We start from the raw sequence: 15,877 nt of genomic DNA, 5'->3' as shown, positions 1-15,877 counted from the left end.
AATTTTTTTTAATTACATAACCTTCAATTCAACACTTACTTTATATCGGAGCTCCGATCAATCAAAAATCGAGGCAACTACTATTTGATAAACGCTATCGAAGGGACAAGAATTATGTTTCACACAGCCGGAGGCCCCAAAAAAAACTACGAATTCACTTAGAAATACTTTAATATAAAATTATTACAATGTGTCTTGCTCGATGCAAGTCTTAAAAATTAATGAATATAATGCTAATTGAATTTAAAAGGAAAACTTAAAATTACGTTGCGCTAAAGGAATTCGCCTCGTTCGTACAACACGTTCCCGTGCGAACCGTCGACTCAGCGATATCTTAGGGATCCGTTGGCGTAACTCTTCCCCCCGAATACCAGCAACTATTTGAGCACGGTGTGATAAAATGTTGCTGGAAACTGTGGTCCTGGCGAAGATTCAGCACAATTTTGGCTGTCCTGATCTTCCGTCTTTGTATGAGGGTCGTCTTGATTCTTACAGCACGTAACGCTCTTATAACGGATTACTTTGTAAGTTTCGAAAAGTAACAAAGTGCCCAAAAGTAATGTATAAATTGGGACAGTTGTATGGTATATCGTCGATGTATCCTTTTCTAGTTCAATCGGTGTTTGCATCAGTACCTTAGTATGAATCTTATGCAGATCTTCCAAATTTATTGAATTCAACTTTACATGATTTTCAGGGCTGAGGTTGAAGTGTCATTTAAGTCGATATTACTTATTTTCAGTGGTTGTCCTCGAATTCTATCTTGAACGTTATTGACCTTAAATTTATCTGATTCCAGGATACAATTTTCAGGAACGGTTATGAGGAAGCTGCCATTCATTCATCATCAGCCCATATACGTTCCCACTGCTGGGACACGGGCCTCCTATGAGGGTACAGGCCATAATCCACCACGCTGGCCAAGTGCGTGTTGGCGGATGACACATGTCGTCGAACTTTTTAATTCTTCGACATGTCGGTTTCCTCACGATGTTTTCCTTCACCGTTCGAGCAGTGGTGATGTTACAACATGCGCAGATAAATTGAAAAATCAATTTAATTCCTGCGCGCTCGCCTGGTCTCGAACCCCCGGACTTATCGATTCGAAGTCCGAGGTCTCACCACTGAGCCACCACTTAACAGTCATGAAATCGTCCTGTTTGCATTTTAAATGTATTTTCGTCTGGTGTGGCATAGATGTAGTGTCTGTCATCCAGTCCCAGTATCATTTCTTGAGAAAGGATTACTTCCGTCATCCAGCATCCTTGGCCCAAGACTTGACTTTGAATAAAATCCTGTATGCAGTCTGCTTTCGTCTGAATCTGATTCGTTTTTATCTCACAAAGATACCCGTTACCGTACTTCGGGCATTCAGCCTCCATGTACAAGAAAGACTGTGTACTTGTGGCGATGAAAGTATAAGGAGGGATGAGAGCCTGCATGAACTTATTAGGAAAAACAGCTAATTTATAAAAAGTAAATGAATCCTTAGACACTATCGGAAATTTAAGAACAATTATAATTTTTTCCCATTAAAATAATATCCTGGTTTTATTATATCGTAATATTGTCTTAAGTCTAACTCTAAAATTCTATCCTTACCATATATAGTATTTAATTTTATTAATATATCCTTTAACACATTTGAACTTAACATAGAATGATGTGTTGAGGACGTACGAATGAAAGCTAATGTATTTTCAATTCTAATCAATTCTTGCAATATATCATCTAAATTTTCTGTCATTATGCTAAGAATTTGGGCAAATTTAGCATATTTTATCAAACGGGATATTTTATAGTCTTGTTGCGTCATAAAAAATAATAAAGTAGAATTTATCTTTACCTGATTTTCGACAATTTTGGATATAAGTTCAGAATGACGTTTCATCCATTCTTTGCTTATACTAATATGACTATTGGATTCATTAACTATTTATTGCGTCTGTATAATCTAAATTACCAGTTATGCCTTTTATTACCGATCCTAGCCCATCAATGTCTCTTTTTACACGGCTTGGCTCAAGCGATTTAAGCTGTTCTAAAACTTGCACTAATTTAGAAGAAAGGTGCTCAATTTGATTTTCGTACAAACTTAAAGCTTCACTGTCTAGAGTCTTTTTATAGTGTATAAGTTGGTCCTGTAATGTCCTTAATTTAATGTCAATGTCATTAAGTTCTATGTATTCTAAAAACGTATGATAATGCTTCAAAAGTCTCGTTTGCCCAAATTTAAACGGCAGAAGTCCTGGTCCATTTCCTAAGTCGTCAAGTTTTATCTCCTGTGTCATTACTACGGGGATCGTGAGAAGCATCAGTATCCTGTAACAATTTGGCGGTCTTAGGCACACGTTTAAGTCTGTGTTTTGTAACGGGGTCCTTTTTACGAGAGGTATATAATATATATAAAGGCAAGTTAGTTAAAACATTCGGGTTCCCGTCGAATTCGGGAACCGGGCGTAAGGCCTTATATATAACGTCAGGGTCATGAACAGCCATCTCTTCAAAAATACTTTCTAAGCTACTTAAATTCCTACAATTATTATCTAAATACGATCTACGAGATAACCTACTCGATGCAGGCTCCCGGGAAAATAAAAAACAAAATGGTTGCCAGACCTATTTATTAACACCAGTGCTTCGGACTACAACAGTGCAGGAAGAAAATTATAACAAATCTCACATTAAAACAAGAAACACTGTTGTAAGAACTATAGGAGTTTCGAAAAGAATGTTTTCTTGCTTATAAAAAAAAAAAAATGTCAACCAAGTTAACAACCACATGTCACGTCATAGTAGCTACTAGCAGTAGCTACTATGACGTACTAGTAGTATTATAATATAATATTTGTAGACACCATGGCATTCCTGATTCTACTGATGCAGAAAGAAGCTACGGGCAGTTACATCACTCAACTCAAAGGAGACAACACTACATGATTGTTGTTTAGAAGAATGTATATAATACGTCACTTGAAATGAAATAAAACATAATTATGTACATAAACATATAATGTTCTTATTTAATTTAGGTGGTAATGACTACCTGATGATGAAAAGAAAAACAATAGAAGCGTGTTGCTCTGAAAGAGAGAATTTTTTATTACATCAATATTACAGTTACATATTATAGTTTAAAATTACACTTCTAAGACTTTAATCTTAAAAATAAACTCACCTGAAAGAGAGAAACAACATTTAAAGCTATTGTTTTACAATTTTAATTCAATTGGTATAACCTCCTTATTTCTTAGTCGCACGTGACGCAGCAAGTGATCTTTTTAATTATAGAGTAATGTCAAACCATAGTGTACAAACACCCACAGAGTAAGTAATGACAATTGACAGCCAATTTTAAAGGAAGTCTCACATGAGAACTTCATTTACATCTCCCCCCCCGAATCGAATAAATGAAATTTAAAAGGTTTGCTTGTTTTATTCTACTACTGGAATAAGCTTTGTAATATGAAAATAATTCGACTCTAACTTTTTGTGACCCGTATTTACTTTGTAAATTGAATTTGAAATTTTGTCTATAATTTGATATGGTCCTATTTTCAATTCATGCAGTTTTTTTCGATTTAGCCTATTTCCGTTTTCTACATATACAGAATCTCCGACTTTTAGTTCACAATGTTTTCTATTTTTATCTAATTTTTGTTTATTATAGTTGTGCGACTCCTCGATTAAATTTTTTTCTAGTAATTTGGAAATTTGTATTTCTATTTCTTTCATATCTTCAATGGAGCACCTATATGGTCTCTTACTACAGTATTTATCTATGATCAAATCTATATGAGCTTCATAACCTTTTACAGTGCCTACGTCATATTTGTCTCTAGCAAAAATTGAACTATATTTGGATATAAGATTATGAATAGCTGATTTTTCCTGATGTTGTAAATTATTTACTGAAATATCAAAATTATCTACTGGCATATTTTCATTAAAGTTTATTTTATATTCATCAATAGTTTCTTTTTTATCTTTATAATATAATGTATTATCTTGATTTTTCCCTATGTCACTACCCAAATATCCAGCAATTTTTTTGTGTTTATAGATTGGTTTTCTTTATCTTTTATGTATTTTTTATAATGGTTATTTTGGGTGATATCTAAATTTTCATTTTGGGTTAAGTGAAATTTTTGTATACAGTCTAGTCCAAGTAGGAAGTTATAATCAAAGTTTTCTTCGTCTATAACAAAAATGTTAACATATTTTTCAATTTCAAAAATTTTAATTTTTAATTTTACCATTCCTAATGTTTTTTTTACGCCATTAATTGTTTTTAAACCTGTATTTGTATTATAAGTAGGTATTTTTTTTATAGATAATAATCTAGAATTTATTAAGGACACATTAGAACCTGAATCATAGATTCCTGATGTTTCCAAAGTGTCATTAATTAGTAATTTAACTTTTATTAATGGCGGCACAATCAGTTTTTTGGGTTAATTTCATTTAATTCGGTCTCTAATTCTGAATTATTAACGCTCCTTATATAATCTTTCTTTGGCCTGTCATTATTTTTAATTTTGAACCAACATTGGGATTCAGGGTGGTAACGTATGCCTTTATTCTCTTTTTCACAAATTTTACATGGACTAATCATAGGTTTTACATTTTTCTCTTTTAGTTTATTTTCCAGAGGTCCTATCTTTTTATCAAATGATTTTATGTTTACCTTATTGTCTAATCTTCTTATACTATTAAATAGGTCTTTAATTTCTTTTAAACTATTCCTATCAATATTATCCGCAATAAAACTAGGTGATCCAGTGGCAATCAGATCAATTAGAGTGATTTTATCTATGGATTTATTTATTTCTAACAGTAGTTTTTCTTTTTTTAACGCATATTCCAGTAACGAGCCCTGCCTGTATTTATATAACATTGCATACCTGATCGGTGACCAACCCCTATCTGCAAAAGTATCACAAAAGTTTATTTTCCACACTGCCCATTCTGAATTTATGGTGTGCTTTATAAGCATGGAACTATACCAGTCTAAACAAGAATCTTCTATAAATAACCTAAAAATTTCAATTTTTCTGCTATCTTCTATTTCCATTCGTGCACATTCCGCTTCAAAAGTATTCATCCACTGAGACACATTAGTTATTTTGCTATTGAATTTTTCAATAACAAATTTTTCTGCCAATCTGTTAACTGGTTTTGGTTTATCTTTTTTCATTTCAGCGAAGCCCTCAATGATCCTTGATAGTGATTCTTCGGAAATTCCTGATGTAGCAGATGGTGGTTCTGTTTGCTCCTCCAGTAAATATCCCATAAATTGTTTATTACCATCTTCATCACAATAAACCATCTTCATCTCCGGTTTCATGGATACCCATACTTGTCGTTTCTCATGTCGTCTTTGTAATGTAGCCTTCACTTTTTGAAATATTTGGGTCTGTGCTATAGCCTCATGCAGTCTAACAGGTTGTAATTTATCTGGGATGGCAAAGGTTCTGCCCTCTAAATCCGTTATTTTCGTTACACAAATTATATTTGTTTTAATATCTTCACTGGCCTTGACCATGAATTCAAATTTTAATTTATCCATTATTTATGATTGAACACTAGCTGTACAAATGTTGTTTTATAATGTTCTTATTTAATTTAGGTGGTAATGACTACCTGATGATGAAAAGAAAAACAATAGAAGCGTGTTGCTCTGAAAGAGAGAATTTTTTATTACATCAATATTACAGTTACATATTATAGTTTAAAATTACACTTCTAAGACTTTAATCTTAAAAATAAACTCACCTGAAAGAGAGAAACAACATTTAAAGCTATTGTTTTACAATTTTAATTCAATTGGTATAACCTCCTTATTTCTTAGTCGCACGTGACGCAGCAAGTGATCTTTTTAATTATAGAGTAATGTCAAACCATAGTGTACAAACACCCACAGAGTAAGTAATGACAATTGACAGCCAATTTTAAAGGAAGTCTCACATGAGAACTTCATTTACAAACATTTTATTGCTTTTGTTTCAAATTACTTATTTCTAACTCTAATTTCTCTATTTGCAACTTATGCATAAAGCCACAGACATGTATCAAGATAGACTAAGCGAGTGTATGTACTTCCCGTGTCCAAACTAAGCTTATGAATCTTACTTGACGCTGGCCTACACTCAGTCCGCGCTTGCAGTTCGCCAAGGAAAGACGTGAAGCTGAATAAAGTAAAATGCCGAATTGCGCCGTTATAAACTGTAGAAACTCCACAGCTGTGAGTTGCCGAGTTAGCAGAGATGTTTCCTTCCACCGGTAAGTAATTTTCTAATCAGAATATGCACTATTTATTTTAAAATCAAATAAAGAATATCTGTGGAAAACGATCGTGACAAACACGGATACCAAATCATACGAAAAGATTCGGAATACATTGCGGCTTTTACTTGGCACGGTAAAGATCGCGTCGTATGATAACAAGCAATGAATAGCGTTTTCTCATTTTTCTGTTCTCATTTTTCTGTCCAATTTTGTGGTTAGTGATGTTCATTTGATGCAACAGTTCTCGATTCTAATCGATTTTATAATCGGACAGAAAAATGATAATTTGAAGGAGCAATTTTTCAGAAAAAAAGGCATAGATTTTTTTTGTCATTTAATACGACTTGACCTAGAACTTTTAAGTATTTTAATACAAAGGTACTAAAAATAAATATGGACATGGACGCCATTAGTTAAAGTGTCATCTTGGGAGTTTTTTAAGAAAACTCCTTATTGCTTAGACTATGTTTGTTTTTTCAGTTTTCCAAGTAACCCGAACATAAAAGAAAAATGGATCGATGCAACGGGACATAAAGATTGGTTTCCAACAAAATATAGCACAATTTGCTCTAAACATTTTAATGAAGCCAGCTTTGTTGAAGTAAAAAAGCTTCGACTATTGACAAAAACAGCCTATCCGACAATTGATATACTGAAAACGATATATACTAGAATCGCCGCGCGAGTGTCGTCCCTAATCGATTTAGCGTAAAATGAAATTCCCATCACTAAAAAGCACTCGTGACGTCATAACGCGTCAAGGTCAGTACAAAAAATATGACACGCTTGGTTTTCATACAGATCGCGGTACTTGCGTTGTCTACTTAATATACATGTCTGTGCATAAAGCGCTTCACACACAGCAGCTATAATGTATATTAATGTACATTACATCCCGGGATGTATAGCTTTAAATTATCTTAATGTATCACACACACAACAGGTAATGTAATGTATCTTTCCCTTCATTTCATTGGCATACGTCCCGATTGACATACTCTCCAGCTGCTAAAGTGTTATAAAGGGTGTTCTTATTTTTAATGTTATAATACTATGGACCCGTCGAGTTACTTACTATTAGATCTACTAGATAGTTCATCAGAAGATGATTTGGATTGTGATTTTGACGCGCGTATTGCCACATGTGCCAAAAACAGAACGATGTGGATTGAAGATCACATAAAGTATAAGGAAATTTCCGGAGAGTTTAAAATATTTGATGAATTATCTGACGGAAAATTTTGTGATTATTTCCGGGAGTCAAGATCAACCTTTTCCGAACTTCATGATCTAATTAAAGAAGATATTAAGAAAAATGATACCCACATGCGAAAAAGTATATCTTCTGAAGAACGACTTGCTGTGTGCTTAAGGTAAGAATGAAATGAAAGTATAAAATATTCATTAAATTTTTAATCGCTTATTCCAATGACAGTAAAGTGCTTATTGTAATCATTACACTATTGATTATATTTTGTCAACTCAAAGTTCACAAGATAGGAACGGATGTCTTCATGAGTAGAAATGTCAGTTGTGTTCTGCGGTGTCATTAAAGAATTAGATTCCGGTGATGGATTTTGTACTGAATAAACATGATGTCCAGAAGAATGTGCGTCGGTAGACATATCTGTGTTTTGTTGTGAAAACTGACGAATCAAGTCCGAATCATTAGTGTTTGGTGGCATCATTGGAGTACTGGATTCCGTCGGTGGACTTTGTAATGAATAATGGACAGGCGAATTTAAATAATCAGAGGTTGCTGAGTTCGAGCGCAATGAACTAGGGCTAACAGCACGCATCGGCAAATTCACAGAGCTGGCCGGCGACATATTGTAATTAGTAGCATGTCCTGGACTCGGGTAACTTGGTGTTTGCATCAAATGTTGCTCTCGAGCTTCCATTACTATATTGAATAGTTGTCTCTGAATCCTCATTTGAAGATGCTCAGGTAGCTCACATGTGGCATCACACATGCTCATGAAAAACTTTTCCATGCTTTTGTTGCTCGATGATACATTTTTATAATTACTCTCCAGGATTTGTTTTCTCAACATATCTCTCTCAACTGCTCTTTTTTCTCTTCTCTTTATGTCCTGTTCTAATATCGTCGCAGGAAAATTTACTGAAGCTCCAAATGGCCATTTCGAGAAAAAGCCGTTTTAATTTTTTTTTTCGTTTTTAATTCATAACTTTTTTCCCCGCACACGAATTTCGATGACGTCAAGGTAAACTTTTATTAATTTGTCATTTTCTATGTCCAGAAGTACAAACTATAATAATTGGACTGCTGGTTTGTGATATAGTGGCGCTTAAGTAAAAATGACTTCAATTTACAGTAAAGCAAAATTTCTTAACCGCCATTTGATTCAAATATTTATAGCAATCAAAATTACTTATAACTCTTACGTATATATTTTGGAAAACGACAAATTTTCTGGAACTATATCAATAATGTTATGTTCGTAATCTTAAATTACTGAAAGGACTTTTACAAGTCTGGTTTCATCGTGTTAAAACAACTTAAAAAGTGATCGGCTCATTATGTTGAATCAGTAAAAATCCTTAGAGGTAGGTTATTGTTATAGTTTTTTCGAGTAAAAAGACGTAAGGGATAATTAATTTTATCTAATCACACCTTTAACTACTTATAACTTCAGTTAATACACAATACATAAATACTGTAGTGCCGAAAATTAAAGTTACTTGAACCATAAATAATAACGTATACTCCATTACTAATGTGTAAGAGTAAAGTCTTAATTGCTTATGATTATGAAAATTCCTATCTTTTTTTTTTAATAAATAATCTTACGTAATTAGTCTGGCATTGAGATGGGCTTGAGCTGGGCTGCCTCCTCTGATTAGAGCTCAGCTCTTAAATTGGATAGATAGCTGGGCAAAGGCCTCCTATTTGAATTAAGAGGGAAATTGTTTCGAGAAATAAATTAAAATACAGCTGTTAATTTTTATTTTATTTAATCCTATTATTAAGTTATAAACTTTAGGTATAATTCTACTCCTTTTAAACAAAAAGTCTCTTTGGCAAAAATAATAATAGTAATAAGCTTACGAAATAAAAAAAATGAGAATCAACGTTTCTTTCAGTCTTTGACATTTAAAAATAAAATAAATTTGTAATCAAAACAATCTTCATTAACTAACACGTCATGTTTTCGACGGTATTTAAAAAAAAAACGAGTATAAAATAGCAAAAGGTGCGTTGGATCCACTTCTATCTTAGGCCAATACATCATCATCTTCCTCGTCTGTTTCAGCCAAGCAGTTTTGAACTTTGGGATCATTATTCATATTTTGATATTCCGTATGATACACAGTAATTGGTATCACATTATTGGAGCACAATTTGTTCAGATCCGTGTATTTCTTCTTGCAAATAGGCAGCATCGCTTTGTAGCATCGTTTAAGCTGTGGGTTATTAATTTTCTTCACTACCTCGATTTGTTCCGTTTGCGCATCCGGATTCATGGAGCATTTCACCAAAGCCATATTTGCCACCGATTTTTTAAATGTAACTGTTCTTAAATTGCTAATTTTTCCGGCTAAATTAGCTTTGAAATATTTTTCAGCAACTGTGTCCCATTTGTTAAAATCTGCATAATTAAGGACCTCTACTTCATATGGTCTTGGTGACTTCCTAGACATAGTAAAAATTGTGCTCCACTGCGACGGTGCCCACACTATAATGCCTTTTAAGCTTTTATCTATAACGGAGTGCATGGAGTCAACCGGCATATAGGTATGCCCTGGGAGCAAATAATTTATTTGAATTGATAGGAGAGTGTTACACTTCTTAAGTATTTCATTTAAACATGTTAATACTATCTTATTTTTATTTTGCCCCGGACATGAGTCACAATATAGTAATAAATGTTTCACTGTACCCCTTAGATCCACATTTTTGATGTACTTCTCCAAAATTGATGATATCTCATTGGCACCCCTTTTTCCATTATTTTCTGACCATGTGTAGCAGAACCCGTTTCTAGTGCCTGATTCATAGAATGTTAAATTATATACAGCCACTTTGCGCGAATAATACAGCATCATGTTTTCACCGTGGGGCGTATTCAACACCTTTTGAAGGTCAAATGATGTGCATAAAACACTATTGTCTTTATTGTAAATACTTTGATGTGCTTTAAACCTTTCAGCAGATTCTTCTTTGTCAATTAAGTGCTTCCGTTTTGCTTCTTCATCAAAACTCTTATTATTCTCATATTGTGTACATTTCAGACACTTATCCTTGCGGGGGAAATGGAATCCAATATTAAATTCAGTGTTGAATATTTTTTTTGAAAAGTTTTTCTCCAGCGTAGACGTTGCCATTTGCAAGCTGAGTCTCTTTATAAATTCTATACAAATTTGAAATATTACGAAATTCTGTCGGTAAATATGTTCTTGTGCTATTTTTTCTGCAGTAGTGTGAAGGCAAAGCTGGTAATTCCTTTATGTATGTTCGTACCTTTTCGGTTATTAAATTTGGGGTTTTATTTCGGGGTTCGTGTTTTCCACGCATATCTTCTTTTGCACTGCCAAATGATGCGTTGTTTACTGTATTGTACAATGTTTTTTGCTTGAGATCTAGTGTACAAGTCAAAAATTGTTGACACACTTGGGCTTGCCCTTCATTATCGTTAATAAAGTAATTAAAAGTGTTGGTACGCTTAGCCGTATCTGCTCGCTTTCTTTTTATACCCATCTTTTTAGAATGGCTTACCAACCAGTCTTTACGTCTTTCAGACGATAAACCCCAAAAATGTAAAAATATAGCTTTTCTCTTTTCATCGGTTATTTCGTAACATGCGTTAGAGCAATTTTGTGGCTTACAGGGATTTTGTTTCATTTCGTTGGCTGGAATAACTTTTCCTTTAGAATTTACATACTCATGCCCGGAATCTTTTTTTGCTTTGTTTTCTTTTCTTTTGTTCTTCTGTTTCTTCTTTTCTCTACCATCAACTTCAAAAACTTCATTCTCTTCTTCTTGAACCTTCGATTTCATAGTCTTCTCAGATCTCTCATTTTTCTTCTTTGATTTCTTACTTTTCTTAGTTTTCTTCGTACCATCGGATACCGATCCAGATGATGAATGTTCCCATGATGAAGAACTCCAAACAAAATCTTCATTATCTGACAAAAAGTCTACGTACTTCTCTCTTGTTTGTTGTCTCAACCGCTTAATTTTTATGTAATCATCACGATCATTTTTTGTAACATTTTCATGCTTCTCTTGGTTACCTTTATCATTGTCAGTTCTTATCTCTTCTTTTTCATCTCCACTTATCTTACTACCCAAATTGACGTTTTTGCTTATATGCATTCATTTTGCACCGATTCATTTATTTCAGGTATTTTCTTATCATTACAAATCTCTCCTTCATAGCTTTTTTGGTCTTCCTGTATATTCATTCCTATGTTAGTAAAATTAATTTCAGCGGATACTTTTTCATTTTCCTGTAAATTAATATCTATTTCTTTGAAATCTTTCATGCATTTAAAATCTATGTCATTGTTGTGCTCCATGTTGTTTCGAAGACATAACAATATGCCATCGGTAGCATCATTTTCAGATTCTATATTTTCATTAGTAAATTTTACAATTTCTCCTTTGCTTTCTTCTGTCTCAAAAAACTGCTTGCTATCACATCGCTTCAGTATGCTGTCTGGTACTATCTCAGGTGTTTCAGTGTTGTAATCTTCCATTATAATTTTACTGTCTGTCAGTTCAAGTTGTTTAGATTCAATTTGTACAAATTTTGATCCTGTCTTCAAAGTGTTCTCGTCGGATTTGTTCACAAGCCTCCTCAATTTCGTGTTGTCGTTCAATTTCTCTGAAAATGTCTAATTCTTTTTGTATTACTTTTTCTGTAAGATTTTGTTCCTGGTATGGTTCTCTTATGTCATCTGTCAAATCGCAAACTGTTAAATCAATGGATGGTGATTCAGCTTCTGTATTTTCACTGCGCATAACAACTGGTTTTGATATCAATAGCTTCTTGTTCAAGTTTTTTGATTTGTACTTCTGTGTTTCTTTTTTAGATGTTTTAAATATCAGTCTTTTAACTACTGCTGGCTTTGAGACTGTTTCCATCAGTGGTGTCTTTGATGTTCCAGCTACAGGTTCCTGTTCATCCTTCAGTCTTGCTGCGTACCTTTTGTAAAAACTCTGTTTCTTACTTTCCATTATGAGCTGAAAATATAGAAAGGAATAGTAAGTCTCATGTAAATTAAAAAAAAAAACGTTTAGTATACCAGTTTTTAAAATTATAATATAAAGAATGCCCATTCTTGTATTAGACACCTTCCTTGAAGACTGGCCGGATTGTTCACTAGATCATAAAGAGTGGATGAATTTTGGGGAGACCTTTGCCCAGCCGTGGGATATTATAGGTTAAAAAATAAGTCTTGACCACAATTTTGCCCAAAGGAATCAACTGAGGTCGGCATGTGGTTGTCCACACGGTCAGTTTTGTAAATGGGGTGGTACTACTTCTCGGCCGACACCACGAGGTAACAAGCCAGTCTCGACCAAAACCAACATTATACACTCTTCAAAAAAAAAGGTATCTAGAGATTTAATATGAGAGAGTGCAAGTTTCATAATAATCGGTTAAGTAAATAATTTATACTAGGTATATTACTCAAGCTAGATGGCAGGCTAAAATATCCGACACAAATTGGGAACTTATGGCTCGTGCCGAATATCTGCCGTGCTGGTCTAGACCTGACAAACCTGTTAAAAACTATTTAGAATTCTAAAATGCCTTGCTCAATCTAAAACAATAACGTACATACTCGTATCTAAAGATTAGGTATACACAAAAACAGAACCAGCGTCAAATGACATTTCGGTATATTTCTTTATAAATTATTAGGTACTAGTGGTCCGCCCCGGCTTCGCCCGTGGTACATATTTTGCAATAAAAGGTAGCCTATGTCCTTTCTCGGGTATCAAAATATCTCCATACCAAATTTCATGCAAATTGGTTCAGTAGTTTAAGCGTGATTGAGTAACAGACAGACAGACAGAGTTACTTTAGCATTTATAATATTAGTATGGATTTAGGTACTTACCGAAGCTGACTTTACTAATAATTATTGCTTCTTATGTAAATTATTATAATTTTTATACTAATAAATAGCTAACTTACCGATTGAGGAGTCCGTTATTGCATTATTATCATTTATCACCAATATTCCCTTATTTTCTCGATCTATTTGAGCGGCAACAAATACCGACACACGTGTACTCTCAGTGGCTCTGTCGAGCAGACTGACTGATACGCGGCGTACGCGCGGGTTATAATCAGGTTTTGCAGTATTGCAGCTCCATATTTATTACTTTAGCGACGTAAATGACGTATTGACCAGCTTTCAATTTTACTTCTATTACTTTTGCTAAAATATTACTTCATAGTAAAGATACTGAAAGTCAAAAACTTGCTCAATAACAGTAAGGCAAAATTACTTATACGCCATTTCCGGCATAAAAATCGAAAGACTAATTTTCTTACAAGCCTAACTTATTATAAATACTTCAATTCAAAATTACTTATACCAACTTTTATGTTTGTTTCGAGTAGTCCAAAAATGCTTATAAACTATTAGCTTTTAAATTGCCGGATGCCAAATTTACTTAAAATTTACTTGTAATTTATTGCAGGAAAACAAAATTACATAAGTGACAGGCACGAATAAAATGCCAAAAAAGTGTCGCTTAAGGACTCTGTCTGATGAAAACTCCCCTTTTTTCCATTTACTGAAACGCCAAAATAGTGCTCGTATCTCCGTGGAACCCAGACTGATCGACGCAGAAAAAAACGCTGATTCCGAATATCTATATAACTCAATATGCCTATTTTGGCGCTTTAGTAATTTTGCCTTTCTTGCGACGATATGTTTACAATAGATTTGTTATTTCTTTTTCTAGGCTGAGAATTTTCATTGCCAATGAGAGAAGCAGTTTGCTGTTCTCCACTGGTTGATGCATTAAGTAGTTCCGAGTCATTACTTGCTTCACTACCTTCTCTTGGTAGTGAAGCAAGGTCTCTCTGGTCTTCATATTTCCATTTTGAGGTGCTATTTGACGCTTGACCTGAAGTTGTTTTCTTTCTAGTACCCGTGGCTTGACGATGTCCATCCCTAAGCTTCTTCCATAAAGTTTTTGCTTCTTTAACTGCAACAAAAGTAAATAGAATTGTTTGTGTTACAGGTACTTGTCAACTGGAGAATCATTCAGGAATATAGCCTTCAGTTACAGAATTGGAGAATCTACTGTGGCTAATATTATAACAGAAGTATGCGATGCTTTATGGAAGTACCTTCAGCCCAAAGTCTTATCAGAGTCAACGCAAGAAACATGGAAAGATATCGCAACCGACTTTAAAGAAATGTGTCAATTCGATCATTGTTGCGGCGCGATCGATGGGAAGCATGTGACTGTGAAGGCCCCACCTAATTCTGGATCTGATTATTTTAATTACAAAAAAACTTTTTCAATAGTGCTACTCGCAGTAGCCGACGCAAGGCGAAAATTTACAATTATAGATGTGGGATCCAAGGGACGATTCAGCGACGGTGGAATTTTTTCGCAAAGCGAATTTGGAAAAAGATTACATAATGGTCAATTACGATTGCCTGAAGAGGAGCCCTTGACTTCTGGCGGACTAAATATGCCTTACGTTTTTATTGGCGACGAAGCTTTTCCGCTGTTGCCGAATTTAATGCGCGTATATCCTAAAGATATGCTGTCAAAGAGTCGTAGAATTTTTAACTACAGACTTTGTAGAGCACGTAGGATTGTAGAAAACGCATTTGGTGTGCTATCATCTCGTTGGAGAGTATACAAGAGACCATTAGAAGGTAAGATTGATATGGTTGATAAAATCATTAAAGCAACTTGTGTCCTACATAACTACTTTATCGAAAAACGAATAGATAGGTATTTCAATGTTTCAACAGACAGGAACTTAAGACAAGTGGCAAACAATCAGTTAACGCTATTAGAGTCAACTGAAATGACGTATTTAAATGAAAGTTTCTTTATTAGAGAAGAATTTTGCAGATACTTTAATACAGTTGGAGCCGTCTCTTGGCAAGATACACGAATTGAAAACAGATTAAATGTAAGATAATTAATATAAGAAACTTAGGTTAAAAAAACGTGTTTTATTGCCTACCTACGAGACATTCGCCTAAATATTGCCGCTCTCTTCTAACGCGTAAAAACTATTCTTAATTTCTTCAAATCTCCTAAGTGCGTAAACCGATTAACATGATTCAAACGGATAAAATAGTTTTAGACCTAGACCTTTCATTTAGTACCAAATCCGTTAAATAATCTCAACAAACAAAAAGTCACATTTTCAAGTTGCTCTCGTAATTATAAAAAATCAAATTCCTTAATTCAGACATGAGGCCATATTGTTAGTATGAACAAAGTAACTAATTAGTGTTAGTAATATGTGAAGGTTTATAGTTTCATAGTTTTTAAATGATAAAGTGTATAATAATATATTTACAGACAATGTGAATCGTTTGAAATAAAATTGGTAGGTACTTACTGTTTGGC

At 33.9% G+C, this 15,877-nt stretch overlaps 4 protein-coding genes and 1 long non-coding RNA gene across 7 annotated transcripts; 1 reads left to right on the top strand and 4 right to left on the bottom strand.

Moving 5' to 3' along the window:
- Positions 1-3,009: 3,009 nt before the first annotated feature.
- Positions 3,010-3,653, bottom strand: LOC123702201. The gene is made up of 2 exons (XR_006752830.1): positions 3,179-3,653; positions 3,010-3,083 (listed from the first exon to the last, which is right to left on the bottom strand). It is a non-coding gene; the product is annotated as an uncharacterized LOC123702201 (long non-coding RNA).
- A 788-nt stretch (positions 3,654-4,441) lies between these two features.
- LOC123702263 lies at positions 4,442-5,986 on the bottom strand. Its single transcript, XM_045649955.1, has 2 exons — positions 5,776-5,986; positions 4,442-5,680 (listed from the first exon to the last, which is right to left on the bottom strand). The coding sequence occupies exon 2, from the start codon at positions 5,567-5,569 to the stop codon at positions 4,442-4,444; it is 1,128 nt and encodes a 375-aa protein (XP_045505911.1). The 5' UTR covers positions 5,570-5,680; positions 5,776-5,986.
- Positions 5,987-7,135: 1,149 nt separating this feature from the next.
- LOC123702196 (protein ALP1-like) lies at positions 7,136-15,812 on the top strand. 2 transcript variants are annotated; one of them, XM_045649879.1, is made up of 2 exons: positions 7,136-7,661; positions 14,519-15,812. In XM_045649879.1, exons 1-2 carry the CDS (start codon positions 7,342-7,344, stop codon positions 15,438-15,440), a joined length of 1,242 nt encoding a protein of 413 aa, XP_045505835.1. In that variant the 5' UTR covers positions 7,136-7,341; the 3' UTR covers positions 15,441-15,812. The 2 variants fall into 2 exon arrangements, with proteins under 2 accessions (XP_045505835.1, XP_045505837.1); XM_045649881.1 differs by lacking the exon at positions 14,519-15,812 and adding an exon at positions 14,237-14,333.
- LOC123702199 lies at positions 7,658-14,322 on the bottom strand. 2 transcript variants are annotated; one of them, XM_045649885.1, is made up of 2 exons: positions 14,205-14,322; positions 7,658-8,393 (listed from the first exon to the last, which is right to left on the bottom strand). In XM_045649885.1, the coding sequence occupies exon 2, from the start codon at positions 8,340-8,342 to the stop codon at positions 7,749-7,751; it is 594 nt and encodes a 197-aa protein (XP_045505841.1). In that variant the 5' UTR covers positions 8,343-8,393; positions 14,205-14,322; the 3' UTR covers positions 7,658-7,748. The 2 variants fall into 2 exon arrangements, with proteins under 2 accessions (XP_045505841.1, XP_045505840.1); XM_045649884.1 differs by having other exon boundaries at positions 14,202-14,307.
- On the bottom strand, positions 8,748-10,750 carry LOC123702197. The gene has a single exon (XM_045649882.1). It carries the CDS (start codon positions 10,633-10,635, stop codon positions 9,526-9,528), a length of 1,110 nt encoding a protein of 369 aa, XP_045505838.1. The 5' UTR covers positions 10,636-10,750; the 3' UTR covers positions 8,748-9,525.
- Positions 15,813-15,877: the final 65 nt, after the last annotated feature.

This window comes from Colias croceus, chromosome 23, assembly GCF_905220415.1.
Source record: "Colias croceus chromosome 23, ilColCroc2.1".
Lineage (NCBI taxonomy): Eukaryota > Metazoa > Arthropoda > Insecta > Lepidoptera > Pieridae > Colias > Colias croceus.
This window is presented reverse-complemented; position numbering and strand designations above follow the sequence as displayed.

Excerpts from the sequence above, each read along its gene's own strand:
- LOC123702263 (XM_045649955.1), bottom strand. The coding sequence starts at position 5,569 with ATGGATAAATTAAAATTTGAATTCATGGTCAAGGCCAGTGAAGATATT.
- LOC123702196 (XM_045649879.1), top strand. The coding sequence starts at position 7,342 with ATGGACCCGTCGAGTTACTTACTATTAGATCTACTAGATAGTTCATCA. Across the intron at positions 7,662-14,518 it reads CGACTTGCTGTGTGCTTAAG|GTACTTGTCAACTGGAGAAT; the intron begins GTAAGAATGAAA and ends TTTGTGTTACAG.
- LOC123702199 (XM_045649885.1), bottom strand. The coding sequence starts at position 8,342 with ATGTTGAGAAAACAAATCCTGGAGAGTAATTATAAAAATGTATCATCG.
- LOC123702197 (XM_045649882.1), bottom strand. The coding sequence starts at position 10,635 with ATGGCAACGTCTACGCTGGAGAAAAACTTTTCAAAAAAAATATTCAAC.